This window comes from Oryctolagus cuniculus, chromosome 2, assembly GCF_964237555.1.
Source record: "Oryctolagus cuniculus chromosome 2, mOryCun1.1, whole genome shotgun sequence".
NCBI classification, from domain to species: Eukaryota; Metazoa; Chordata; class Mammalia; order Lagomorpha; family Leporidae; genus Oryctolagus; species Oryctolagus cuniculus.
In genome coordinates this window covers 147,263,804-147,291,753 of record NC_091433.1, presented here as the reverse complement: position 1 = coordinate 147,291,753, position 27,950 = coordinate 147,263,804, and the positions used below count along the sequence as shown (strand labels likewise).

General features: G+C 36.7%; 1 protein-coding gene and 1 long non-coding RNA gene across 8 annotated transcripts in view; one reads left to right on the top strand and one right to left on the bottom strand.

The window, feature by feature from the left end:
• The window catches only part of CCDC88A (coiled-coil domain containing 88A), a 139,939-nt gene that overhangs the window by 18,532 nt on the left and 93,457 nt on the right, over window positions 1-27,950 (bottom strand). For all 6 annotated transcript variants that reach the window (XM_008254392.4, XM_051842868.2, XM_008254395.4 and 3 more), the window contains exons 13-25: window positions 27,493-27,677; window positions 25,418-25,555; window positions 22,283-23,353; window positions 20,467-20,594; window positions 17,942-18,083; window positions 13,164-13,328; window positions 10,140-10,301; window positions 8,993-9,270; window positions 8,621-8,764; window positions 6,902-7,088; window positions 3,742-3,887; window positions 559-651; window positions 226-440 (exon numbers count right to left, since the gene is read on the bottom strand). In XM_008254392.4, coding sequence (XP_008252614.2) covers window positions 226-440; window positions 559-651; window positions 3,742-3,887; window positions 6,902-7,088; window positions 8,621-8,764; window positions 8,993-9,270; window positions 10,140-10,301; window positions 13,164-13,328; window positions 17,942-18,083; window positions 20,467-20,594; window positions 22,283-23,353; window positions 25,418-25,555; window positions 27,493-27,677 — 3,054 coding nt within the window. The remainder of the gene's footprint in view (window positions 1-225; window positions 441-558; window positions 652-3,741; window positions 3,888-6,901; window positions 7,089-8,620; window positions 8,765-8,992; window positions 9,271-10,139; window positions 10,302-13,163; window positions 13,329-17,941; window positions 18,084-20,466; window positions 20,595-22,282; window positions 23,354-25,417; window positions 25,556-27,492; window positions 27,678-27,950) is intronic.
• Window positions 231-27,753, top strand: LOC138848616 (uncharacterized). Of its 2 annotated transcripts, XR_011386634.1 has the most exons (4): window positions 231-344; window positions 23,536-23,592; window positions 25,212-25,263; window positions 27,532-27,753. It is a non-coding gene; the product is annotated as an uncharacterized lncRNA (long non-coding RNA). The 2 variants fall into 2 exon arrangements; XR_011386635.1 differs by lacking the exon at window positions 23,536-23,592 and having other exon boundaries at window positions 261-344.

The window sequence follows — 27,950 nt, the reverse complement described above, 5'->3', positions numbered from 1 at the left end:
CTCCCTGCCAAATGACAGTATCTGGGTATGTAGTAAATCTAATAATCATATGGTAGTGCACTACTGCAGTATGCAATTAATTTTATAATCATGTGAAAGTAAAACAAAATGCTATTCATCAGGCTATATTCTCTCAAGGAACTGCTGAAGTTTTTTATTTTCTTTTCCTTAAGAAATAGAAAGGATTCTATAGCAAAACTATGTTTAAAGAGTTTAAGCACTCACTGCTGCTTTTCTTGGTCCCCAAGGTTTGGCCATCTTCTAAAGAGTTTGAACCTACTGAAGAACTATCTTGACTATCTTGATGGGGGAGTTGGAGAAATCCTTCACTGGAGTCTGAGCGGGTAGGTGTTAATGTCAGAGATTTCTGACGATCCCGATTAATATCTTTCTTAGACTTTATCAATTTTCTCATTTTTAGAGTAATCCAGTTGCCTCTCCTAATGATTAAAAACATTCTTATTAGTCCAAAATTCAAAATATAAATCCTTCACAAAATTAGAAGCCTTAACAACTGAAATAATTGTTTTCAAAGTAAGAAGTCATAAAATTTGGTACCTTCTAGGAGGAGATGGGTCATAAAATTTGTATTGATCCATAATTTTCTCTTCTAATTTCTCCTTTTGTCGCCTTAATTCATTTAACTTATCACTATAAAAATAAAAATTGCATATAAGGACATGTATTTATATACATGCTATGAATATTATATAGCTATGAATATTAGATTATTTTATGACTATTATCTAACCTCTCCTTCAAAATTTAAACAAATATAGTTACCATAGTTGACAACTAAGAGTTTATTAGGTAATAATAATGGGATTTTCCCATGTTATTCTTCTTAAAAGAATTTACAATTTCCTTAAATAAAGGCATATAGGTTTTACTTGAAGAAAAAATTCCAAACTATAGTCTCATCACACAAAGGACTTCTATTTTTTTATAGCTATTAAACAAAAATTATGTCAAAATTAACTATTTTACCACTCTTGGATATTAACTAACTCAAATAATTTTTAGAATGAAGTAGTATAATTCATTAAAAAATACATACGCAAAAATGTTGAGTAGTTTGCTTACAATTATAGATATAGTAAACAATCTTGCAACCATATTTTCATCCTTTCGGGTACAATTATTTAGGCTTACTTTACTTGCAGAGTATTATTTGCTTAATCTAACAAATCATGAGAACACTAATTTCACCATATTCTAGACTCGTTTTTATGTTCTTGATAGAATATAGAAAAGAAACATGAAAGATCGAGTGATTTCTCTAAAGAAAAACTACAATGCCAAAGAATCTCTATTCAACACCCAGTGATCATTTACACTGAGGTACATATAAAAATGACAGGTAAGTAGTTTTGCATAGAATGTACTAGGAGAGAGAAGATATACTAGGGTACTTCAAAGACGATGATAAATTTATTTTGGTACAAAATATTTTTGAAACCCATGCACAGTTTTTGAATTATATGCCTTTCCACGAACTTTATGAAGATCCCTCATATGCATGGATTTCAACATTTTTATGCACCCAAACTAACCTGTGTTTTAACTGCATTTTCTACCAATTGTTTGAAGTATCCTGTACATAACTGACTATTATAATCTAAGATAGTAGGAATACCAAAATAAAAGACCTGTAGAGGTACAACACTAACTTCTATAAGAGAAAATACTTTCATCTTGGATGACCAAAGAAATCCTTATTTAAAAATAAGGCCATATTAAATAGGCTGAAGATAAGAAGGCTAAACTAAGTAGTTTAGCTGGAATACAGGTTGAGGGGAAGGAGTAAGTCAGGTTTAGATAGTGCTCAATGGGAAATCAAAAAGTGTCAGAAATTTCACTGCAAACTGATGTTATGCAATTTTAGCATAGGGTACTTTCATCCAGTGATGGAAGAGAATATATCAGAAAGACTGGAGGTAAAGAAAGCACCCAGCACCCAGGAAGCTAATGTGGTAGTCTAGTTAACTAGAAAGGCTGAATTAAGGTGGTAGGAACCAGGAAGAACTGATTTTACTTAAGATGCTTTGTGAAGTGATGTCAACAGTGCAACAGCAGATGTCCTATACTTTTATTATTAACCAACTGAATCAATCTGAAACCTGCAGAATGGCTCACAGTTGAGGACTATAGTAGAGAAAGACACAGCTCCCAATTCTTTTCTCCTTTTACCCATGGAAATGGAATTAAAGAATCTCCAAATTCTTCATACTACCTGTCCACCATCACTCCTACTAGGACCATGTGATAGAGGAAGTCAGCTAGATATGTCTGAAATTAGATTTGTAATTTAAATTCAATGTCAGGATAATTATTTGGAAGTCAACTATACAAGCACAATCAATGAAACTCTGCAAATGAATTAGTCACCAAGAGTCAGAATATTAAGATGACAAAGCTTTGGATAATGCTTCTACTTAAGAGACAAGAAACTCTAATGCCAAGAGCTTTTATATGTATTCAGGGCTTCTTAACTGAAAATGACTTTTCTGGCAGGGAGTAAAGAACATTTACCCCTGAAAGGACCAAAGATTTAATCTAAAGTGGCCAGGCACAAATGTGAAATTTCTTTGAGATATTGATCTTATCTTAAAAGTTTGATTGATATTATCTTAAAAGTTCATGCAAACTGCCTTTTGCTTCATGATATACCTGTGTCTTAATACAGAAATAATGTTCGCTGTCCAAATTATTTAATAAAATTAATGCTTCAGAAAAACGTATGATGTAGTTTCACAAGTGTGTGTGCCTGACTTACTCTCATGTATATCAGTTCTGAAAGGCACACATTATTAAATTTACTCCTTAGATAATCCTGGAAGGTATCATCTCTATTTTAGAGAAGAAGTAATTAAGGATCAAAGAAATGAAATGACTTATCTGTGGTCACATAGAGTGGAAAAACTGGGATACAGCTGTCTGATTTTAACATTTTTTACTATTTTTATTGTATCATGGTGCTTTCCATTATGGGGGGGCGGGGAGCAAGAGGAAAGAAGAATTTTGTGGTATAATATAAAGACTACCAAAGCTGCTAAGCCCCGAATCCCGGATTCTTATCCCAGACTGCTCCATTCTCAATGGAGACAAAACCTATCAATAATTAAGCACTGTTAACTCTCTCTCTCATATCTTTTGTAGCATGATCTGAAATTATAGGACAGAGAAATACCTTTGTAAACTGACTCCTGAGTATTTAGCAACAATTCTCTACTGCTCTTCCTTCTTTATTTTGCTTCAGCAAGAACAATTAATTTTCAGGTCCTATATCATACAGTAACATACTTCCCCTCGACCTCCATGTTTTTGCATTGCTGCTCCCTTGGCCTGGTGTGCTCCCTCAAGCCAATTCCTAATGAAACTGTTAGTCTCAGATCAAGTCTCAACTTTAGATCTACTTTGCTTTTCCTAAGGTGTTTCTTCTCCTATAAACACTGTAATTTTAAGGTCCCTAACACATACCTCCAATGTAGAAATATTATATCTAAATGTTTATTTGTACTTATTGTTTTACATTACCTATTCTTTAAGAACAGGACCTACATGTTTTCATGTTAGTATTTCAGGTTCTTAGCATAATGCCTAGAATACAAGCACCTGAAAAACATGTTTACAAAATAATTTCTAAGTAATGGAAAACCAGCATGAGGTTTCCCTGCTATTGGATTTGGAAATGATAAAATCCTGAGCAGTACTTCAGAGTGTACAATATTTGGTACTTACATGTACTGTCTTTGTTCAACATGAAAAAGATCCTTGCTTTCCATATTCTGCTCCAGTAGTGTTCTGTTCTGTAGCATTAATGTCTGAATTTGATCCAGTAGATGTCGGTTTTCTTCTTCTAAATTTCCTTTAAGTTGGCTTAGCAACTGTTTAAATACAAGTATTTAGTTTTTTTAAAAATTTACCTTTAACTTAAATCATCTGAAAAATATAAAATACTTCATAAATACTTAATTCTTTCACTACTTGTGCTATCAGTTTATTATACCACTTTCAGCATAGATTTCTGGGCCCTGCCATTCAAATTCAGTAAATCTAGAGTGGAGCCCAGAGATCTGTTTTAAAAGACAAAAACAAAAAAGGCAAACAAATAACATGTATCTCTCACTTCCTCTCCCCAAAAAAGTAAACATTTTGAAAATTCCCAAATCAGGATGAATACTATAAATAATCATTTATACCCAACAACTGTTAATATTGTACCATGTTTTATTTATCTATCTATATATTGTTAACAGAATAATATTATGTGTTAGTCACTGAAAAACTGAATGCATTTATTCTTTCCTGATTCTGCATGCTATTGCATTGTGACCTCTCATTCTCATCTTCTTTAAGAAGTGGAATCTGGGGATGGCACTGCACAGGGAGTTAAGCCTCCAATGCCAGCACATTGTATGAGTGCTGGTTTGAGTCTGGGCTGCTCCACTTCTGATCCAGCTCTCTGCTAATGTGTCTGGGAAAACAGCAAAAGATGGCTCAAGTATTTGGGCCCCTCCCACCCACGTGGGAGACCCAGAAGGAGTTCCAGGCTCTGGCTTTGGCCTGGTCCAGCCCTAGCTGTTTGCAGCCTTTTGGGGGATTGAACCAGCAGATGGAAGATACCTCTCTCTCTCTCACTCCCTCTTTCCAACAAAAAAAATAAATATTTAAAAAAAAAACACAAAAAACAAAAAGAAAGTAGGATCTGGGGTGAATGTGATTAAGATGCTCTCATTCCATATCAAGAGTGCCTGGGATTAGATACTTGACCAGTTCCTGACTCCAGCTTCCTGCTTAATGCACACCCTGGGCAGCAGTGGTGATGGGTGAAATAATTGGGTTCCTGACACCCATATCGGAGACCTAGGTTAAGTTCTTGTCCTTGGCTCAGCCTTGGTCATTGTGAGCATTTGGGGATTCAATCAGTGGATGGGAACTCTGAGTCTCTCAAATAAATTTTAAAAAGAAGTGAAATCTATTGACCCTCTTCTTGAAATTTAAAAAAAAAATGTGAAAGGCACAGTGACAGGGAGAGAGGGAGGGATCAGGAGAGGGGGAAATCTTTAATCTGCTGGTTCACTCCCCAAATGGCTCCAACAGCCAGGTCTGGGCCAGGCCAAAGCGAGGAGCCAGGAACTACCTCCTAATCACCCAAAGGGTAACAGAGGCCCAATTACTTGAACCATCTTCTGCTGCCTTCCCAGGTACATCAGCAGGAAATTGGATCGGAAATGAGTAGCCAAGACTTGAATTGGCACTCCAACATGGGATGCTGGCTTTGCAAGTGGTGGCTGAACCTACTATGCCAGAATGCTAGCCCCCTTCTTCTTGAATTTTGAATCCTCTGAACAAGAGAAAGTGGTAGAAGTGATGGTATAAAAATTCCAAGCCTAGGATTCAAGAGGCTTTGTGTGCTTCTTTTTAGTCTATTACAACCCCATTAGAAGATAAGAAACCACATGGGACAGAGACGATGTATCCAGTGGAAGAAACCATAGACCAGCCAGGCCCAAAATACCTGCAAGCTAACTATAAACTCAGAAGCAAAACTTTGGCTTAAACATCAGTGAGTGGATTAGCACATCTGCATATAAGTGAGACCCATGAGCAAAAAGAAATGTTTACTAGGCATTATCACTGTAGTTCTATGGTTGTTATATAGAATTATTTTGATAGACAACCAAAAAATATATAAAGCAGAGAGTATACATACAACTAAATGAATGATCACACAGTGAAGACATACGTTAAATCAGTACTAAGATCAAGACATAGAACATTAATTGCATTCCAGAAACATTCCTTGTGTTACCTTCCAGTCACCATCTCTTCTCTCCAAATTTAAGTACTATTCTGACCTCTAACCACAGATCATTTTTCCTACCTCCTTCAAATTATTTCTTTACATGACTTAGTTCCTAAGCCAAGGATTAATATTTGACCCAAGTTGTGACAGTCTGCCACAGATGGGTAGACAGATAGTTAGGGATGTCTTTAACCTTTCCTGAGCAGCCTTACAGATCACCAGTGACATGCGAGACCTGATCAAAATGCACCACGGCTGTCTCATTTCTTAGATTTCCTGGTCAAATTTCTGACTACTCCACTGGTTTGTTTTGCTAAAACCAACATTTCAACCACAGGTTATCTATCTGAGAGTTGAATTTTCACAACTCTCCTCAGCATGGAAGTTTTTTTGTGTTCTTTTCCACATCAAGTCAGTCAGTCTTAGTTGCAAGCTGCTGTTTTTTTTCCAGTTTGCCTTATGCCCTGTCAGAACTCTCAGTTACTGGAACCAGGAAGGAGGGGGAGAAGAATAGAAGTCACGAGATAATGCCTGAGATAACCACAGTTCCTCCACAAGCTGAGTAGTTTTTCTTTAGTAAATGCCTCTCAATTTGTTATATGCCTTCACATGAGTTCCAGAGTCCTAGAATGGTTTTTGACAATTTTATTGTTTCCTGGTAATCGATTTTATATGTCCTTCACTCTGCCATTCTGGAAGTACACGATTGTTAACCTTTTATAAATCACAGGTAAAATAATCGTTCTGTATTTTCTGAGCTTTGTTGGGTAACTGAATGTATGTACTTTCACATGAATTTTTCTTTCTATTGGTTTATTTCATGGCAGGTATAAACTTTATTAGACAAATACATCATTTTATAATTTCAAAGCATCTGGATATATAAGTTTTAAAACAATAGCAAAAAACTTTGAAATATATTATACAGGAAGTTCTGAATTACTTACAAATTTCAATTGCCCATGACAATACTTTTAGAAATACCATATAAATTTTACATTCCTTTGTCACTTTTAGTATGGTTACTTACTTTTTTAGGCATGCCTGGATGCCTAAAGGTAGGAAATGATGACTAAACTTATTAAAGCTCACCTCACACTGGTTATTCAACTTGGTGGATGTGATATCCAGCTGTTGGTATTGTTCCTTTAGCTTTGAAAATTCAGCTTCTAATCTTGTTTGCTCCAGTTTAGAATTATTAAGAAGACTTTTCAGGTTTTTATGATCAGTTTGCAAAACTTCAGTCTCTTTTAAAAGCTGACTATATGTATGATTTAACCTACAAGTAGAAGTCATGATAGAAACAGAGTTAAATTCTCATAGTAGCATCTATTGTAATTTGTACAATGTGAATGTCATGGGGGCTGCTGTTAAGAGTTCCCTTTGACTGCAAGCCTGCAACAGTTGAGGGAACCAGGGCTGGCGCAGTGGCTCAATAGGCTAATCCTCCACCTTGCGGCACCAGCATACCAGGTTCTAGTCCCGGTCGGGGCGCCAGATTCTGTCCTGGTTGCCCCTCTTCCAGGCCAGCTCTCTGCTATGGCCTGGGAGTGCAGTGGAGGATGGCCCAAGTGCTTGGGCCCTGCACCCCATGGGAGACCAGGAAAAGCACCTGGCTCCTGCCTTCGGATCAGCGCGATGTGCCAGCCACAGTGCACTGGCCGCAGCGGCCATTGGAGGGTGAACCAACAGCAAAGGAAGACCTTTCTCTCTGTCTCTCTCTCTCTCTATCCACTCTGCCTGTCAAAAAAAAAAAAAAAAAAAAAAAAAAAAAAACAAACAAACAAACAAAAAAACCAGTTCCTGGTATAATAGAATAGTAGAAATAAAGATATAAACAATCAGGTTTAATTATATTCTGTCCCTAAGAAGGTAAATGTCATAAAGATACAGCAAAGTCTGTATATAATTTGACTTTAAAAACTTAGTTGAATAAAACGAGAAAGAATGAAAAGGAAAAAGAGAACTAAGATTTATTTATTTGAAAGAACTAAGATTTATTTATTTGAAAGACAGAGTTAGAGAGAGGCAGAGGCAGAGAGAGGGTTCTTCCATCTGCTGGTTCACTCCCTAGATGGCCACACAGGGTACACAGGCCACACATGGCCACTCCCACAATGGCCAGAGCAGGGCCGAACCGAAGCCAGGAGTCAGGAGCTTCTTCCAGGTCTCCTGTGTGGTTGCAGAGGCCCAAGGACTTGGGCCATCTTCTACTATTTTCCCAGGCCATTAGCAGAGAGCTGCACTGGCAGAGGAGCAGCCAAGACTAGAACCAGAACCCATATGGGATGCTGGCACTGCAGGCAGAGGATTAACCTTCTGTGCAACAGAACCAGACCCAAAAACTAAGTTTTTATCTCAGTGACTCCATAAGTAGCCGCATGATTTTGCTGAATAATTTGCTTACTGCTATGGGGTCTTCCAAAATTTTTTTCCTCTTTTTTTTTTTACTAGAAAAGGAATCGTAACAGTCTATTCTGTTTTTCACAATAGAGACACTGGTTAAGATACTTGTATCCCACATCACAGCGCCTGTGATCAAGCCTGGTTCCAGCTCCTGATTGTAGCTTCCTGGTAATGGAGACCTTAGGAGGTAGCAGTGATGAGCTCAAATAGTTGGGTTTCTACACCCAAAAGGGAGACTAGGATTGAGCTGCTAGTGCCCAGCTTTGATGCCAGCTGGGGATTGTTTTGGAAATGAGGAGTGAACCAGAAGATGGGAGCTTTTTCTTTCTCAATTAAAAAGGATACTATATACTTCTGATATAAAGAATAATATAAAACTAAAATATAAAAATATTCATTTATTACCTATCATTTTCACCACAAAGTTTTCTGTATTCTGCAGCTACTGTTTCATGATTTTTGTTTTCAAGTAGCATTTTTTCCTGTTCTACTTTGAGCACTTTTTCCAAATCTTCCAACTGTCCTTTCTGCTTTAATAGCTGGTTGTAACTGGAAAAAAAAAAAGGTTAGGTATTTGGCTTATAGTTTTTCCACAAAAGAAAATACTTCAGAAAGGAATGAAACAAGAAATTTATTAGTAAGTATCACATAAAACACATGTAAATTTATATAAATTTCCTACATAAATTATTTCTAGGATGTGGCTTATATACAAAATTTATTATAATGCCAGAGAAAACTGTTTTCAAATTAACATAACAAAATATAATAAATTACCGGTCTTCAAGGTCTTTATGTTCCACCTCCAGATTTTTATGAGCAGACTTAAGAGTTCCATGTTTAGAGATGAGCGATTCATACTCTAACGCTTGCCGTTCATGAAGAAGTTCCAGCTTTTCATGATCTTTGATCAGAGAATCATAGAGAGATTTGAGGTCTTCTCGCTCTTTGATTACAGATTCATTTTCATTTTCTAAAGAAGACTGCTGGATTAGGAGTTGTGCATTCTGATTCATAAGTGAAGTACTTTGGGAATTGAGGGTAGAATTTTCAACCTATAAGAAAGTATACTGTTACTAGATATAAGAAAAATAGTTCATATTGCTCTTGTTTAAAAATTAAAATTACAATTTTAATTTAAAGAAACTCTAATTGGTATACAGATACATATAGTATATATACTCCTATATCCTTTGGGTTGAATGTATTTCAAAGAAAGCTTATTAGCAACCACTGATTAGCAACCATTTGTATTCAACATATTAAAAAGTACAGAATTTGAAATGCTAGGTTATCACTTCTATAACTTGAGAGCTCACAGAACTGAAAAACTACTTTAGAAAATTTCTTGAGAGTCCAAGTCAAACTTATCACTTGGAAAAGAATAATTGAAAGAAAACTTTTAGATTCTGATAGGGAACTTCTTTTGGTTCTTTAAGAGATTTCAGAGTTGCACTTTCTCCAACTTGACTTTTTTATTTCAAAAGATTGTGGCAGTGTTATGTGAAAGATGGATCCTCTGAGCTAAGAGCAAGTCTAAAGACGAGTCCCATGTTGTATTATTCTCTAATAGCTAAATGATAAGAAAGCTGTAAAAATGAAATAAGGAATTACATGCTGCAACTGTACCATAAAGCAAATATTTGTGGCTGATTATCAACTGTTGAAAGGATACAAAGACTTTAAATATAAATTATCTTTATGCATTTATATTTATCGAGAGGATTATTTAATTAATATTTTGAGGCTCTGATATAATAATAGCTAATTTTTGGTAGGTTGGAATGGCCCAAAAATATTTTATGTCTTCAACTAATTACTAAATGCACACACTAATAAACACTGTTTCCAAGTGTAACATTACTTATTTCAATAGCATAATTCAAGAGTTTGGCTGCATATCCACAAAATATCACATTACAACCTGAAGCTTGGCATTCTGTGTTTGCAGAGTGGTATTCTGTTCTTGTAATGACACTGTCTGCCTCTGAAGTGCAAGAATCTGAGCCTGCAAATTATTGTTCTGTGTCTCAAGTTGCTTCAGTTGAGTTTTCAATGCTTGCTTCTCTGCTTGTAGTGTAGCATTCTTAAAAATAAAAAAATACATGTATTAAAGGTAAAAGCAACATTAAATGATATTCTAACAGATATTCATACTGGAATTTTAGACAACCAATATTTATTACCACTATAATCCACCCTCCCAAACCACACCCAACAATCTTAAAAGAGAAAAAAAAATTACAACATTCTATCTATCCTAAATTTTAAACAGAAATTTAATCAGGTGCCAGTGTTGTGGTGTAGTGGAATAAGCTGCCACCTGCAGCATCGGCATCCAATATGGACATTGGTTCAAGTTCCAGTTGCTCCATTTCCAATACAGCCCCCTGCTAATATGCCTAGGAAAGCAGCAGAAGACAGCTCAAGTCCTTGAGCCCCTTCACCTGTGGGAGAACTGGAAGAAGCACCTGGCTCCTGGCTTCATCCTGGCCCAGCCTTGGCCACTGTAGCCATTTGAGGAGTGAACCAGAGGATGGCAGATCTCTCTCTGTCTCTCCCTCTCTGTAACTCTACATTTCAAATAAATCTTTAAAAAAGTTATAAAAAAGAAATGTAATCTAAGAAAAAAAATAATACTAAATCCTAAAATACTGCTGCAACTGTCCTGTCTGCTTTGTAATATCCTGAAAATATTCCATTCTAAAGATAAGTATTTTAACAAAGAAACTAGAATGAGGCTGTCAGTTGTATGGTTTTAATACCATCAAAAGTAATAAATGTTCAGCTAAGAGGGTATAACTTTCCTAATTTACCTAAAGGCAAATGTATATAGAAGTGAGTGGCAGTCCCAGGGGTAGTGGCAAAACAAAGCATTTTCCAAACACAAATACTTGGAAGAGAAACAGTTTTACAGAAACAATCTTAACCATCTGTTTAAAAAATTTAGTCCATAACAAACCTAACAGATGGTACATATTTTCTTCAGTTACTTTTTTTCCCAGGATAAAACACTCATTAAAACTTTATAACTATAGGACTTCTGGAGCATCTCCAAATGAAATGTACCATTTCAATTTTTCCAGTATATATAGCCATATTTCAATTTTACAAACAGGTGAATTATTATACAAATCACAGATCATTCTATTTAGTGATATATATTAAAATGCTTGTCATGGGTATTATATATTCTGGATTACTTCTAAATAAAAATTCATGAAGTAGGCATTGTGGCACAGCTGGCAAAGCTGCTGCTTATGGCACTGGCATTCCATATAGGCATCAGTTCATATCCTGGCTGCTCCATTTCCAATCCAGCTCCCTCCTAATGGCCTGGGAAAGCAGTGGATGTTGACCCAATTACCTAGGCCTGTGCCACCCACATGGGAAACCCAGAAGAAGCTTCTGGCTCCTGAATGGTTCAGCCACAGCCATTGAGGCCATCTGGAAAGTGAACCAGCAGATGGAAGATATATCTCTCTGTCTCTCCTTCTCTCTCTGAACTCTTTCAAAATAAATCTTTTTTAAAAATTCATTAAAAAATTAGCATCAAAAACTATCCACAATGGTGGGCATCTGGTGCAGTGGTTAAGACCCTGTCTGAGATGCTTACATCCCTTATCAGGGTGCTAAGTTCAAGTTCTGGCTCTTCTCCTGATTCTAGCCTCTTACTAACATACATCCTAGGAGGCAGCAAGTGATGGTTCAAATATCTGGGTCCCTGCCACCAACATGGGGGATCTGAATTGAATTCTGGGTTGCTGGCTTCAGCCCAGTCCTGGTTATTGTGGGAATATAGGGAGTGAACCAGTGGATAGAAGCTCTCTCTTCTATCTTTGTCTTTCAAATATAATGAAAATAAATAAAAATTTTAAAAGGGCATCAACAAAAAAATCCACCAGATAACAGAAATAACATTTTAAGGGGCCGGTGCCTTGGCGCACTGGGTTAATCCTCTGTCTGTGGCACTGGCATCCCATTTGGGCACCAGTTCGAATCTCGGCTGCTCCTCTTCCAATCCAGCTCTCTGCTGTAGCCTGGGAAAGCAGCAGAATATGGCCCAAGTCCTTGGGGCCCTGCACCCACACGGAAGACCAGGCAGAGGCACCCGGCTCCTGGCCTCGGATTGGTGCAGCTCCAGCCATTGCGGCCATTTGGGGAGTGAACCAACGGACGGAAGACCTTTCTCTCTGTCTCTCCCTTCCACTGTCCGTAACTCTACCTCTCAAATAAAATCTTAAAAGAAAAAGAAATAACATTTTAATATGCAAAAGGCCTATATGCAAAAGGTTAACACTGATTATCACAACAGATCGGTTTTATATTAGAAGACAAAGATAACATTCACTTTTAAGCTATATATACATGTGGGCACATCATGATTTGATTCACATATTAAAATCAGAGCTGTTTAAGATGGGTTGTAGTACTGTTCTCTTGTATTCCTTTGTTCAAATAAGAGGGTAAAATATTTACATTGGAATAATATTAAATACTGACACATTTATAAATGCCATCTTGACACCAGGAGGTTGAACCACTTTTCAATTATATATGTGAAATACTATTATAGTTTAGCACTTCAATTTGGGTTTCCTATAGTCTATATTGAATAGGAGAAATAGCTGACAGTAGAAAGGATATCTCAAGAGCAGGAAAAAAAATATACAATGAAAAAGTATTTTATCAGCAAATACAATACTGGCAAATATACAATCATTACCAGTCGTACCTCCAAGATAGAGATGACAATATTTTCTGATGGATTTATTTGAGGGTAAATACAAAAATTATTAGTTCTTCAGTCACTTGCTATTAAACAATTCAGTGAAGAAAGTATAAAATGGACAAAACTACAAAATCAGATTAGACAAATTTTCTAACTTTCTAACAATCCTTTATTTCTAAAAATCTTTATTCCTACTAAAAATTTAAAACTACTTACATTTCTTTCTACTTCAATTAACCTGTCTTTAACTTTGAGAAGTTCCCTGGTTGTTTCCTGACTTTCTCGCTCCCATTTATTATCTTCACCGGATAATGGAGGAGAGCTCTGTACCATCTGCTCCTCATCTTGTCTCTGTTTTAGAGCTTCATAATTTTTTTTCACCTAAAATTTAATGAGAAAAAAAATCATTAAAGTAATATTTCTCACAATTATTCTGCATTGATCTGGTGAGTATGAGACACTGAAAAAATATAAGTAATTATGTATGATGATCATGATTATAATTACAATTTATGCTTTTAAAAATGTAAATGTAAATCCTTTCCTCCTAGAAATGTAAATAAACTTTCCTATGTGCCATGCTTCTATACTATATTTAGTAATTTTAAATCCTACTTTCTGTGATGAAAAATTATTCTGAAGAACAGATGAACTGGACACAGATATGTTGCTAAATACTAACAACTCTTTTTAGAACTTATCTATAATGAATTTAGAAATTTCACAAACTCCTATGTAAAAAACAAATAAAGACCTGGCATGTCAATAATTAGTTTTAAGAAGATACCTAAACTTAAGGTGATAACTATATATGTGTTCCCTCTTAAGAAAAATGTGCTGCCTAGAATGAACTGTAGTGATAAAAATACTGCTTGATCCATACACAAATACTGTAATTTACCTTATAAGGAGTGAGCAATCCAAGGATATATCTTTTTTCTCCCAAAAGTATTTTATATAAGGAATACAAACTTCATGCATTTCATAAGTACAACTTTAAGAATATAGTGATTCTTCCCACCACACCCACCCTCCCAACCACTCTCAATCCCCTCCTCCTCCCTCTCCCATTCCCAGTCTCACTCTTCACAAAGATCCATTTTCAATTAACTTTATACACAGAAGATCAACTCTATACTAAGTAAAGAGCTCAACAATTTACATGAAAGACAAAACAAAAAAACCTCAACAGTCAAGACAAGGGCTGTTCAATGTCATCTCATCTCAAAGTTAATTTCACTTTTTAAAAACTTAATTAACTTTGAAGAAACACCCAAGAATGATACATCTTTTGCAAGCACTTAGACATAACTCTAATTTATGAGACATAAAAATATCCTCCACTTAGAGCCGGCGCCGTGGCTCAATAGGCTAATCCTCCACCTTGTGGCGCCGGCACACCGGGTTCTAGTCCCGGTCGGGGCGCCGGATTCTGTCCCGGTTGCCCCTCTTCCAGGCCAGCTCTCTGCTATGGCCAGGGAGTGCAGTGGAGGATGGCCCAGGTGCTTGGGCCCTGCACCCCATGGGAGACCAGGAAAAGCACCTGGCTCCTGGCTCCTGCCATCGGATCAGCGCGGTGCGCCGGCTGCAGCGGCGGCCATTGGAGGGTGAACCAACGGCAAAGGAAGACCTTTCTCTCTCTGTCTCTCTCTCTCACTGTCCACTCTGCCTGTCAAAAAAAAAAAAAAAAAAAAAAAAAATCCTCCACTTAGTACATTAAAATAGAGTCCATGAGAACAAGTTTTATCATTAATTAAGGAAGCACCTAAGAAAATAAGCAATGGAGTTGGACATTTAGACATAACTAAAACCTATGAGACATAAGAATACCCTCCACTTAATACACTATAACAAAATAAATCTTTGAGAACAAGTTTTACAGTTAGCTCTCATAATACAACTCTTTGAGGACAGAGGTCCTGCATGGGAAGTTAGTGCACAGTTATTCTTGTTGTTAATTTTTTTTTTTTTTCACAATTTGACAGGTAGAGTTATAGACAGTAAGTGAGAGAGACAGAGAGAAAGGTCTTCCTTTCGTTGGTTTACTCCCCAAATGGCCATTATGGCCGGTGCTGTGCTGATCCGAAGCCAGGAGCCAGCTGCCTCTTCCTGGTCTCCCATGTGGGTGCAGGGGCCCAAGCACCTGGGCCATCCTCCACTGCCCTCCCAGGCCACAGCAGAGAGCTGGACTGGAAGAGGAGCAACCAGGACTAGAACCCAGCGCCCATATGAGATGCTGGTGCCGCAGGTGGAGGATGAACCAAGTGAGCCATGGCACCGGCCCCCTTGTTGTTAATTTAACAATTAACACTCTTATGTATGACATCAGTGATCACCCGCGCTCTTGACATGAGCTGTCCAGGCTATGGAAGTCTTTTGAATTCACAGACTGTCAGTATTTAGACAAGGACATAAGCAAAGTGGAAGTTCTCTCCCCACTTCAGAGAAAAATACCTTCTTCTTTGATGACCACTTGTATCCAGTGGGGTCTCACCAAGAGAGGTGCTTCATGTAGGACATCTTTTGCAACAGTATCTTGGCTTTCCATGCCTGAAATGCTCTTGGGGGCTTTTCAGCCAGACCAGAATGTCTTAAGGGCTGATCCTACTTACAGCAGTTGTCATTCTATAAGTCTGCACTCCATGAGTCTGTCCCATGTTGGAGCATTCACTCCTTTTTAATTCTATTATTACCAGACACTTAATCCTATTTACATGATCAACTTAACACTTAATCCTATTTATATGATCACTTTAATATTTAATCAAGGATATATCTTCTACAAGATTTTTTAGTGTTGAAATGGCTCTCATAACATAGGTTGCAATTATACCAAAAAATCCTGGATAATATAAATTATTGTCTTGCGACTACTGTATTGACAACATGTTCACCTCACATGACCAAAAATGCCAAATTCAACTTAATAAATCTCTTTAAACTTATTGTTATCATTTTTATCCTGAATCACTTGTTTATCTTGTTTATCACACTCTAAAGTTTATATTAAGACAAAGATAAAAATGTTTGAAATAGTCTGTATCTAGTAAAAAACTTATGAAAGCCTATAACTTGGTAATAAACTAATATTGCTACCATTGAGGTACAAAAAAATGAGATAAAACTAAAGGAAAAATATGCCAAAATGGACCTAATGTAAGCTTGGGAAGAGATTTAACAGGTGTTCTGGAGTCCTCATTTTCCAGGTTTTTTTATTTTTATTTTTTACTATTAATACCCTAACAATAGATGAGTGATATCATTTTCAGTCTCTTGTTTCACACTAATTTCAACAATATTTTTTAAAAATAGATTTAGAAAAGATCTAGAGTCATGTCTTTATTAAGAAGGGGAGTTAAGGGGTAGGCATTTGGTGCAGTGGTTAACTAACACATTGCTTGGTACACCCAAATCACATCCCATTATTAGAGTGTCTGGGTTTGAGTCTCGGCTCGGTTTTTTTTTTTTTTTTTTTTAAAGATTTTTTTTTATTTATTTGAAAGGCAGTTACAAGAAACAGAGAGAGAGGGAGAGAGAGCGAGAGCTGGGTCTTGAACTGGTGCCCATATGGGATGCTGGCACTGTAGGCTTTACCTGCTACACCACAGCATCGGCCCCGGCTCCACTTCTTATACTAACTTCCTGCTAATATGCACACGAGGAGGCAGTGGTGGCATAAGTACAATCATGCAGGGGACCTGGACAGAGTTCCTTGGCACCTACCTTTGGCCTAACCCACCCTCAGATGTTACAGCCACTTGGGGAGTGAACCAATGGATGGAAGATCTCTATGCTTGTGTTTCAATAAATAAAAATAAATACAACTTTATAAGAAAAATATTTTCCATGAAATTTTTGAAGAACCCCTGTACACTCTCCCCTATTCCCTGCCCCAGCAAAGACTGTGACAAATAGCAATGATGGTAACAGCAGATGGTGAACAAAATCTTTTCCGTTTCTGCATGATAAATTCATCTTTGGTCAATTGTTTCTCTATCAATCTGATTTTTTTTTTTTTTAAAAGAGAGTGCTGTATTTACAATGCAACAAACAATGTTTTTAGGAAAAAATGATCCCTGGTTGGTAAACTGTATTTGGACTAGGAGAACTATAAATACCCAAGAGAAAGTCATATATCTGAACTTCGTTTGAGTGTAGCCAACTCGTAACTGGTATTTGCTTTACATGGAGTTCTTAAATCTATGTCTTTGGAGTTGCTACACATGACTGCTGTGGAGCAAGAGATCTCAAAGCCAGGACAGTTATCTCACACACATCAAAGTGAATCTCACCTTGCACTTGAACAGCCATTTAGTGGGAAGAGGGATACCTGACAATGCCCTGCTATTTACTTGCATTTCTTGAAGTGTTCTAAATATAATGGTTCTAATGTGGTCTGCAGTAATCTTGTCAATACGAGTGTTTAGCTGACATAAAGCCCACTCTTAGTGGCACTGGAGAGATGATAAAAAGGAGAATAAATCATTCCTAACCCTATAGAATGGGCAAGTTCTTTATGTTTCAATTTACTCACTTAGGGAAAACAGTTCTGTTGTGCTTATTTCACTAATTCCAAATATCCCAAGAAGCAGATGTACAGAACACCTCAAATCCATGAGGTCACTTGCTTTCCTTTACTTGGTATCCTCACATTCATACATTTATATCTCTAACAAAATTTTAACTTGGATTCTCAACAGGAAATTGTCTGTATTACACTCAAGAGTTTTATCAATGAAGTAAGCCTGTCAAACCCCCCTCTCATCTCTATAATTCTGATATGTCCTAACTACATAAAGGACATTACACACATAAGATTGAATAAATTATAGCTTATCTAAATGACAAAGATCTGTTTCATACTCAGAATTATAGAAAAGGAAGACATAGAATATTGATAAAATGATATTTGCATTTTATTTTCTTCTTTACACTTCTCTGTCCGTATTTATAAAATAAATGTCAATTAAATTCTAACCAAGAAAATCACTTACTGTTTTAAGTTCTTGGCGCAACTGCTGGTTATAATTTGTGGATTCTTCTAATCGAGCTTCTAAAGCAGCAATTTTTTCTTCTTTTATTTCAAGGGACTTCTTAAGAGTGGATTCTAATTTTGATTCCAAAAGTTTGTACCTACTGTTCAAGAATAAAGGTAGTATAGTTCATCATTAAAATTATTTTTAAAGAAAATTATGACCACAGATACTAATGCTATAACTGAGTCTTACAAAAGTCTTTACTTTTTTCCTTTATTTACTCAAGAGACAGATTGGCAGAGAAACAGACAGACACACACACATAGCAAGAGAGAGCTTTCATCTACTGTTTCATTCCCTAAATTCCTTCAAAAGCCACAACTTGGCCTGGGCCAAGCAAGGGGCTAAGAACTCAACCCAGGTCATCCATGTGAGTGTCAGCAATGGTGTTGGGCCATCACCTGCTGCTTTCCAGGGTCTGCACTGGTGTGAAGCTAGAATCCAAAGCTGGAGCCAGGTATTGAACCCAGGCACTCATATATGGAACAAATTTTAACTGCTAGGCAATTGTACACCCCAAAAGTCTTTTATATATATTTATATTTAATATATATATTATTTATATATATTGTATACATATATATATATATATATAAATTTGTTTCTGGATTAAATTATCCATCTCTAACTGATCCACTTCTCCTTTAAAACTCTTTCTGGTCGTGAAGCAACAAAAATAAGAATGAGCAGAGCTCTAAACCACAGCCTATATGTCAAACGGCAACAATTAATGTTCAAAAAAACAATTTGGAAGATCTAAATCCTAATATATTCCTTTTAGTTTTGGAAGACTAGAATTTATAGTCTTATAGAAGTAGATGGACTGTTTAAAGACATTTATTTATTTGAGAGATAGAGTCAGAGATAGAGACAGAGAGAGGGAAAGACAGAATATATATATATTGCTAGAGCAAATACTTCCAGTTACTTATCCTCACTATGGAAATGTTTTAAACATGTCTATTTTACTGTCTCTGAATAATCTCAAAATTATATTAAGTCTCACATAATCAGTATTATTTTTTTCTTATATAATACAATATGAATACAAGATAACAATGAGTAGATAATAAAAATCACTCATATAATTAAAATATTCCAATGGATTAGAGTCTAGACTACATAAAACAATATTCCTTTTTTTTTTAAATTTTTTTATTTTGACAGGTAGAGTGGACAGTGAGAGAGAGAGAGACAGAGAGAAAGGTCTTCCTCTGCCACTGGTTCACCCTCCAATGGCTGTTGTGGCTGGAGCGCTGCGGCCAGCGCACCACGCTGATCCAATGGCAGGAGCCAGGTGCTTCTCCTGGTCTCCCATGCGGGTGCAGGGCCCAAGCACTTGGGCCATCCTCCACTGCACTCCAGGGCCACAGCAGAGAGCTGGCCTGGAAGAGGGGCAACCAGGACAGAATCCGGTGCCCTGACCGGGACTAGAACCCGGTGTGTCGGTGCCGCAGGCGGAGGATTAGCCTAGTGAGCTATGGCGGCGCCGGCCATAAAACAAAAAACACACAACATCTATTTTATCTGGAACCATATGGCTGAATGTTAGATGGTAGACTACTTGAAAATTAGATTAACTCTGCTTGGCAGACTAATTACCATAAGAGTACAGGAACTCCCTTTAAATGTATATTGGTAGTTTTGAAAAATAAAGGGTGGGCCTGCGCTGTGGCATAGTGGTTAAAGTCACCCCTGCAGTGCGGGCATTACACATGGGCGCCAGTTCAAGTCCCAGCTGCTCCACTTTCAATCCATTTCTCTGCTATGGCCTGGGAAAGCAGTAGAAGATGGCCCAAGTGCTTGGGCCCCTGCACCCATGTGGGAGACCCAGAAGCTGCTCGTGGCTCCTGGCTTCAGATCAGCTGTTTCAGCCATTGCGGCCATTTGGGGAGTGAACCAGCAGATAGAAAGAACTCTGTCTCTGCCTCTCTTCAACTACCTTTCAAATAAATAAACAAACAAATCTTAAAAAGATAAAGGATACATGAGTTTTTTTTTTCTTTTTTAAAGTATGTGTTAGGACCAAGTTTTCCACATTTTTTTCCTACTTTAATTGCTTCTCAGTATATTTTCCTTTGCTACATACTTTTCCTTCATTTCTCTTCAAGTCTACATTTTTGCAAACATAATGCATCAAAGAACTGAGGCATTTAAGTTAATGATTCAAACAAATAATTGGCTTAACTTGTTATTTTAGGACAGAGAGACATTTTTGTGGTTAATACATTGTTACTCCATCTTCACAGGCAACCGGGGCCTCTGATCTCCGGCTACCTAAGTAGTATCCTGTTTTCCTGTTCTGTTATTGTGTTTATATTTGAGTTTTTCTTCTATCTATATTAGATTGCCTTTGGATTATAGAACTGTCTTTAAAGAAAAGTCTCAGCAATAGGATAAAATACATAAATATCTAGTTAGAATATTAATGTTCCGAAAAAAAAATAATTTCAACTGTTTTCCAAATTAGACCTAACACTCACCTGTCATCAGTACTTTGCTCATCATGTAAGAGTCGTTCTTTATTTAAACCTATCTTCTCAAGCTCATGAGTTAATTTTTCAAGATCATTGTTCATTTGTTGAGTCTTCAATTTCTCACTCACCAAATCCTTATTTTAAAAGGAATATACAACTCACATTAGTGTCAAGAACATAAACATCTAAGAAAGTAAGCCAAGACTGTGATTACTACCACCCAGTAAAACATGTAAGTTGAAATGGAAAAACAGAAACGTTGTTGCACTTTACCTTCATAGTCAACCAACCAATGTTACAACCTAGTGAAACACTTTTCTCCTTCTTCTCTTTTTCTAATAACTTTTTTTAATGTTAAAAACTAAAAAGGAGCCGGCGCCGTGGCTCAATAGGCTAATCCTCCACCTTGCGGCGCCGGCACACCGGGTTCTAGTCCCGGTTGGGGCGCCGGATTCTGTCCCGGTTGCCCCTCTTCCAGGCCAGCTCTCTGCTATGGCCAGGGAGTGCAGTGGAGGATGGCCCAGGTGCTTGGGCCCTGCACCCCATGGGAGACCAGGAAAAGCACCTGGCTCCTGGCTCCTGCCAGGATCAGCGCGGTGCGCCGGCTGCAGCGGCGGCCATTGGAGGGTGAACCAACGGCAAAAGGAAGACCTTTCTCTCTCTGTCTCTCTCTCTCACTGTCCACTCTGCCTGTCAAAAAAAAAAAAAAAAAAAAAAAAAAAAAACTAAAAAGGAGAGACTTTACTTGTGAATACACACCTTAGCTTTGAAAACTGTGAGGAAAAACCGCACATATTCATTCACTGCATACTACTAAGCTATATTTCTTCCTCTGAACATGCTAGAAGCAATGCTCTCTGACCATAACTCGCCCTCTCCCAGTGGAAAAAGCCTAAGGTGTTGTTCTGAAGGACTAGAGGATGTTCTCAGAGGTTCAGGCACAAGGAGTCAGCTGTTCATTTCTATAAGACTACAGAACAACAGGAAAAAATCTCAAAAAGGTCCCTCTTATTACCTCTTCAGAAGAACTGCAGAATGCACAATGTGATTTTTCTCAGAATGCTAATAAGATACTTTTAAATCGAACTTAATAGGTTACCACATACTGTATTCCAAAGGGATGGGAAAAAATAAAAATTAAAAAAAAAGAATTAAATATGCTTCAGAGGATATTGTGAGAATCCAGTCCCCAAAATTTCTGAATTCCTCTAAATATGTAAATCCAACAAATACTAGTTGATCAGTGTTGCCCTTTAAAGTTACATCTGATTTGTATTCTCTGGCTTAGAGGTAAAAATTCAAGGGGCTTTGGAATTTGAAGATCTGGGCTTAAATAGAGAAATCCAACTTTGTCACTTATTTATTTTCTGTGATCCTGCGTAAATTACTTAATGTTTCTAAATGCCTATAAAAGGTAGTTATAAACACTCCAGAAACTTATGTAACTTACATGAAGTTAGCCTAGTACTTGGCAGCACTCAGTAAATGGTTGCTGTCTTGCTTCCTATTATCCTAAGCATTCAAAAGGAATCTTGATCAAATATTTTATTATGTTGAAATCAAAGTTTAAAATTACAATGTAATAAGTCAGTAAGTCAAAAGAAAGCCCTATTACTACAATTTTTTAAAAATACTAATTTATATGCAACTTTTAGATCAACAGATGTAGGAAACATGAAGCTGTTTCTAGTTCTAATTCTGAAACTGTACTGAATTACAAAAAAGATGGTGCAAATTACTGGTGGGTTCCAAAAAACTTAGAAGCAGCTTTGAGTTAAAACTATAAAAAATTTTTGCCTTAAATTTAGGTGAATATATTTACCTCACGTAATGTAACCAAAGTTTTTATATCAATAGTTGCTCTTTTCACAAGTTCTTTATTTTCTTTCTCTAACTCTTTCAGACGAGTACAAGATTCTTTATATACACCAATTTCTTTGAATAGAGATTTGTTTTCTTTTTCCAAATTTCCAATCTTCACATTGTTTTCTTCTAATGTAGTATCTTTTATTTCTGCTTGTTGTCGGAGTCTCTTATTTTCCTTCTCCAATTGCTTCTTATCCTTTTCCAGTTGAGAAGTCTCTTGCTCTAATGATTTATTTTCTTTTTCTAGCTGTTCTAGTCTTTTGCTAGATATTTTTAATTCTTCTAGGTTTTTCTGCAATGTTTGATTTTCCATCTCTAGGTCTTGTAGCTCACTCTCTAATTGTTGGATTTTTTTATTGCTATTCTCAAGAGCTTTCTGAAGTCTTTGATTTTCTGTATCTAAACCCTGGTAGCTAACTTCTAGGCGTTCTGTTTTCTTGAAAGAAGCTTTCATGAGTTCCAAACCTTTCTTAAGTTGCTCTTTTTCACTTTCCAGTTCTTTGTTTTCTAGTTGTAGCTGAGCCATTTTCATGCTTGCACACTTCAAAGATTCCACATTTCTTCGTAGTTCTAAGTTTTCCTCATCAAGTTGGGAATTCTCTTTTTCAAGAGATTCTAACTGAAAAGTAAGGTTTTTAAAGCTATCCAATGTTTTCTTTAGTTTTCTGTTTTCTTTTTCTAACTCTGAATTTTCATGTTCTAAGGCCTCAGTTTTTTCGCAGGTAATTTTTAAATTAGTTATCTTTTTCTGTAACAATTCATTTTCTTTTTCAAGATGATGCAACTCATTTTCAAGTTCTTCTGCTCGTTCTCCTTTTTCTTTATAATGTTCCAATTCTTTTCTAATTTGTCTTTTTTCAAATTCAATCTTACTTAGCTTGCTACTCGTTTCCTTGATAGATTCATGGAGAATTTTATTTTCTTTTTCAATGTCTTTCACCCTTGCTTCAGCACTTATCTGGGAGCGCTGCCTTAAGGAAGACACCGTTTGATTCAGATGTTCATTTTCCTGTTCCAACATTTTAATCTAATTCAAAAGAAGAAGGAAAAAAATTTAAAAATACTGTGAGCAGAAAGTATTGTGAATTACATGGCTTTACTTTCCAAAAATTAACAGGGCCAGAAGAAAATAAAAACGCACTGGAATTTTTTTTAGCTTTCAATTCTGAAAATATAGACTCAAAGACCACTGTGTACCTTTATCACCAGGTCACCGAAGTTCATGTGTTTAAGGAGTCTACATCTAAAGCAATGATTAAGTGATACGTAAGTATCATTAATCAAAAATAATCTTCAGATTATTTCTAATTACATGCTTCAAATTCAAGTATCAATATAGGTGACACACATGCATATACCTCCTTGAGGACAAAAGGTTTTACTTTTATTAAACAATTTTTAGAATGCTTACACAGTGGGGCCTCAGTAAATATATACTATGCGTGTGTATGAGAATATACATGTGTATATTTCTTTCCCAAAAGAATTCTAAATAGAGAACATTAATTAAAATGACAAAATTGTCTGACACTATTGAAAACTACGGCACCTAGTTTATAGTAGGGCCTAACGTAACGGTTAGCAAAATTCAGTGCGCTAACTAATCATGAGAAGCTTGTAAAATGGAAATTCATACTCAAGTCTAGAAGTTTTGTTCTGGGCCAGTGCCGTGGCTCACTAGGCTAATCCTCCTCCTGTGGAGCCGGCACTCTGGGTTCTAGTCCCAGTTGGTGCGCCGGATTCTGTCCCAGTTGCTCCTGTTCCAGTCCAGCTCTCTGCTGTAGCCCCGGAGTGCAGTGGAGGATGGCCCAAGTGCTTGGGCCCTGCACCCGCGTGGGAGACCAGGAGGAAGCACCCGGCTCCTGGCTTCAGAGTGGCAAAGCGCTGGCCGTAGCGGCCATTTGGGGGGTAAAACAACAGAAGGAAGACCTTTCTCTCTGTGTCTCTCTCTCTCACTGTCTAACTCTGCCTGTCAAAAAAACAAAACAAAACAAAACAAAACAAAAAAACAAAAAAAAACCCGAAGTTTTGTTCTGAAGTTCCAGAGAAACCTGTATTTTTATAGGTGGTCTGGGAGCTATATCTGATGATATAAACAAGTAAAAAAACCAGATATTTCAAAATGCCATGTCAACCAATCTAGTTCTTAGCTTCCTCAAACAAAATACGAATGACCAATAAACACTGGAAAGCAAATGTGAAGTACTGCAAATGAGTGCTGTCACCATGCTTCTCTCTCTTACTATGGTGAGAGTACTGTTACTGAAAAGTTTTATACTAGATGCTTACTAAGCACATTGGTAATTTAAAAATCATAAGCTCCCTTTTAACTTTCCTATACCACATAGGATATAAAAATGTATCTGGAGTCTCAGTGGATGCCTGAAATCATAGATAGAATTGAAACCCAGATATACTATTTTTTTTTCCTACACATACATATGGTAAAATTTAAAAATTATACATACTAACAGATTAGTAACAATTACTCATCATAGATCTTAGCAACCTCAGCATACAATGTTTCTTCTTTCCTTATTATGTCAAGAATTTTTTACCTTTTCACTTAGAAGTAGTTGTTTTTGGCAGCACCACTACCCTTGCACTTTGGGGCCATTACTCAGTAGAATAAGGGTTACTTGATCAGAAGTACTGTGATACCACGACAGTCAGTCTGATATCAAATGGCTACTAAGTGATAAATGGGCAGGTAGCATACAGTATAAACAAGCCAAAGGGATGATTTATGTCCTGGGCAGGATAGAGTAGGCTATCATGAGGTTTTATTACAGTACTGAGAACGGCACCTAATTTAAAACTTTTTGAATTATCTATCTCCTTTAATGTTTAATTACTTATTTTCCTTTAATATTTTCAAACTACAGGTGATTGAGTGTAAATCAAGCTGAAACCTCAGAAGGCAAAACTGAAAATAAGGTCAGACTGCAGTAGTTACTTTAAAATCTGAAAAAAAAAAAATCTAAAATAATTCCCTTCAATGCTATATGAACATTTTGTTTACATATATTTTAAAATAACCTTTGTTAACACATTTAAAATATATTGCTTTCTTAGTAAGAAATTTATGAACCTGTCTCTCTGAATTTTCTCTAAGTGTTTCAATTGTTTTTTCAAGCTGAGCTTTCTCCTTCATTAGATCTTTGCTTAAATTCTGACAATTTTGAAGACTCTGCTTTTCTTGAATAATCTCATTTTCAAGCATTTCAACCTAGAGAAGATAAAATCACAAAGAACATATTAAATAGTTATCAACAGTAGAACATGTCAAAATAGAAGATAATCACTGATACAGTTTTAATATACACATGATGAAATTTAAGAATTGAGAACAGAAAATCAAGCAACATTCCAAGATAATTCTAGTAAACTGTATAAAGTATGCACATGATTGTCTTTTCATCTTCAGGCATGTTTTAGGATCAATTTCTTTTTCTAAATACAAAGGGAAATTCAGCTGAATAAATGATAATAACATGCAACATGAGGACCATAATATCTTACTGAAATCAAATACATATAATATAGATTGGCTTGAATGGATTTATAAAGTAAAATTTAGTCAAGGAGTTTCAGTGAGCAAAAAGTAGGAAAAAACATAAAAAATATAAAGGAAAAGAAGAAAATCAGGTGGTATAAGTTTAATGAGCAAACAATAAGGTACTGGTTTAAAATAAAAAGGAAAGAAAAAAAGAGAAAATAATACTAGAAAAAAAAGAACAAAGCTGTAGCAAAGACTCATCTTAGGTGTAAATTTATTTTCAACAACATATTAAAAATATATAATAGTGGCCGGCGCCGCGGCTCACTAGGCTAATCCTCCGCCTAACGGCGCCGGCACACCGGGTTCTAGTCCCGGTCGGGGTGCCGGATCCTGTCCCGGTTGCCCCTCTTCCAGGCCAGCCCTCTGCTGTGGCCAGGGAGTGCAGTGGAGGATGGCCCAGGTGCTTGGGCCCTGCACCCCATGGGAGACCAGAAAAAGCACCTGGCTCCTGGCTCCTGCTATCGGATCAGTGCGGTGTGCTGGCCGCAGCGCGGCAGCCATTGGAGGGTGAACCAACGGCAAAGGAAGACCTTTCTCTCTCTCTCTCTCTCACTGTCCACTCTGCCTGTCAAAAAAAAAAAAAAAAAAAAAAAAGAGAGACAACAGTACCCTCAATAGAAAAATTGGTAAGAAAAATGAGGGACCTTAAAGACTACAATAAACAGACATTAGGGGACACAGAAATTAATTAATTGAATGTATTGATATGATCTAGATTCAAATTTAAAACAAAATGTAAAAAACAAAGAACTGGGGAAATCGAAATAATGACCAAAAATGTAATGTCATTAAAAATTATTCATTTTTCAAGTATGATGTCACTGCTTTCTTATTTTTAAAAATGCTTTATTTTATTTATTTATTTTTATTTTTGACAGGCAGAGTGGACAGTGAGAGAGAGAGAGAGAGAGAGAGAGAGAGAGAAAGGTCTTCCTTTTGCCGTTGGTTCACCCTCCAATGGCCGCTGCAGCCGGCACGCTGCGGCCAGCGCATCGCACTGATGAAAATGAAATATGATAGGCTATATAAGAGGAGAGCAGACAGGGGGTAGAAATGAAATAGGCTATAAGTCAATAACTGTTGAAGCTAAAAATATGTATGGGGTCCCTTCATCTCCATTTACAAATATTTGAAAATTTCCATAAGTTAAAATGGTAGTAGGAGGCCAGCGCTGTGGGTCAAAGACCTGGTCCTGCAGTGCTGGCATATTATATGGGGGCTAGTTTGAGTCCTGGTCACTCTGCTTCCAATCCAGCTCCCTGCTAAGGCACCTGAGAAAGCAAGAGAAGATGCCCCAAATCCTTGGGCCCCTGCATCTATGTGGGAGACCTGAAAGAAACTCTTGGCTCCTGGCTCCAGCCTGGCCCAGCCCTGACTTGTTGCTGCCCTTTGGGGAGTGAACCACAGGATGGAAGACCTCTCTTTGTCTCTACCTCTCTCTGTAACTTTGGCTTTCAAAATAAAATAAAATAAATCTTAAAAAAAAAGATAAGGAAAGGTTAAAAATAAACAGTAGTAATGGTACCTTAGAAAAAGAAAACTGTGTTATTTATACTTTTGCATATAATTTTAAATATTATAATAAACATTACATTTTAATTTACCTTTCTACTCAGCCTTTGATTTTCTTTTTCAATTTTCAGTATTTTGGAAGTGTTGCCTTCTACAGATTCCATGCTACTCCGAAGCTCTTCTACAGTTTTTGTCAAACTCTGATTTTCCATCTCCAACTTCAATAACCTACTTGAAGTCAACTCATTCACCTCATGGCCCAAGGATTTCTGTGGTGCTATTAACATTGAAAAACATGTCATTGGTAAATCTATGATTACTTCTTATGATTAAAAATATTGAGGGTAAATGCACTAAATTGTCTGAACCTTAACTTTATTTAAAAAAAAGGTTATATAAGACACTACAGTAAAAAACAGATAAAAAGCTAAACCCTGAACTTTTAACACATTCATAGAATGCTGGTGGAAAAACAAACAAACCAAAATTCACATTAGAGTTCCAGTCCTAGTTCCATAAGAAATTAACTATCTGACAATGACCAAGTTAC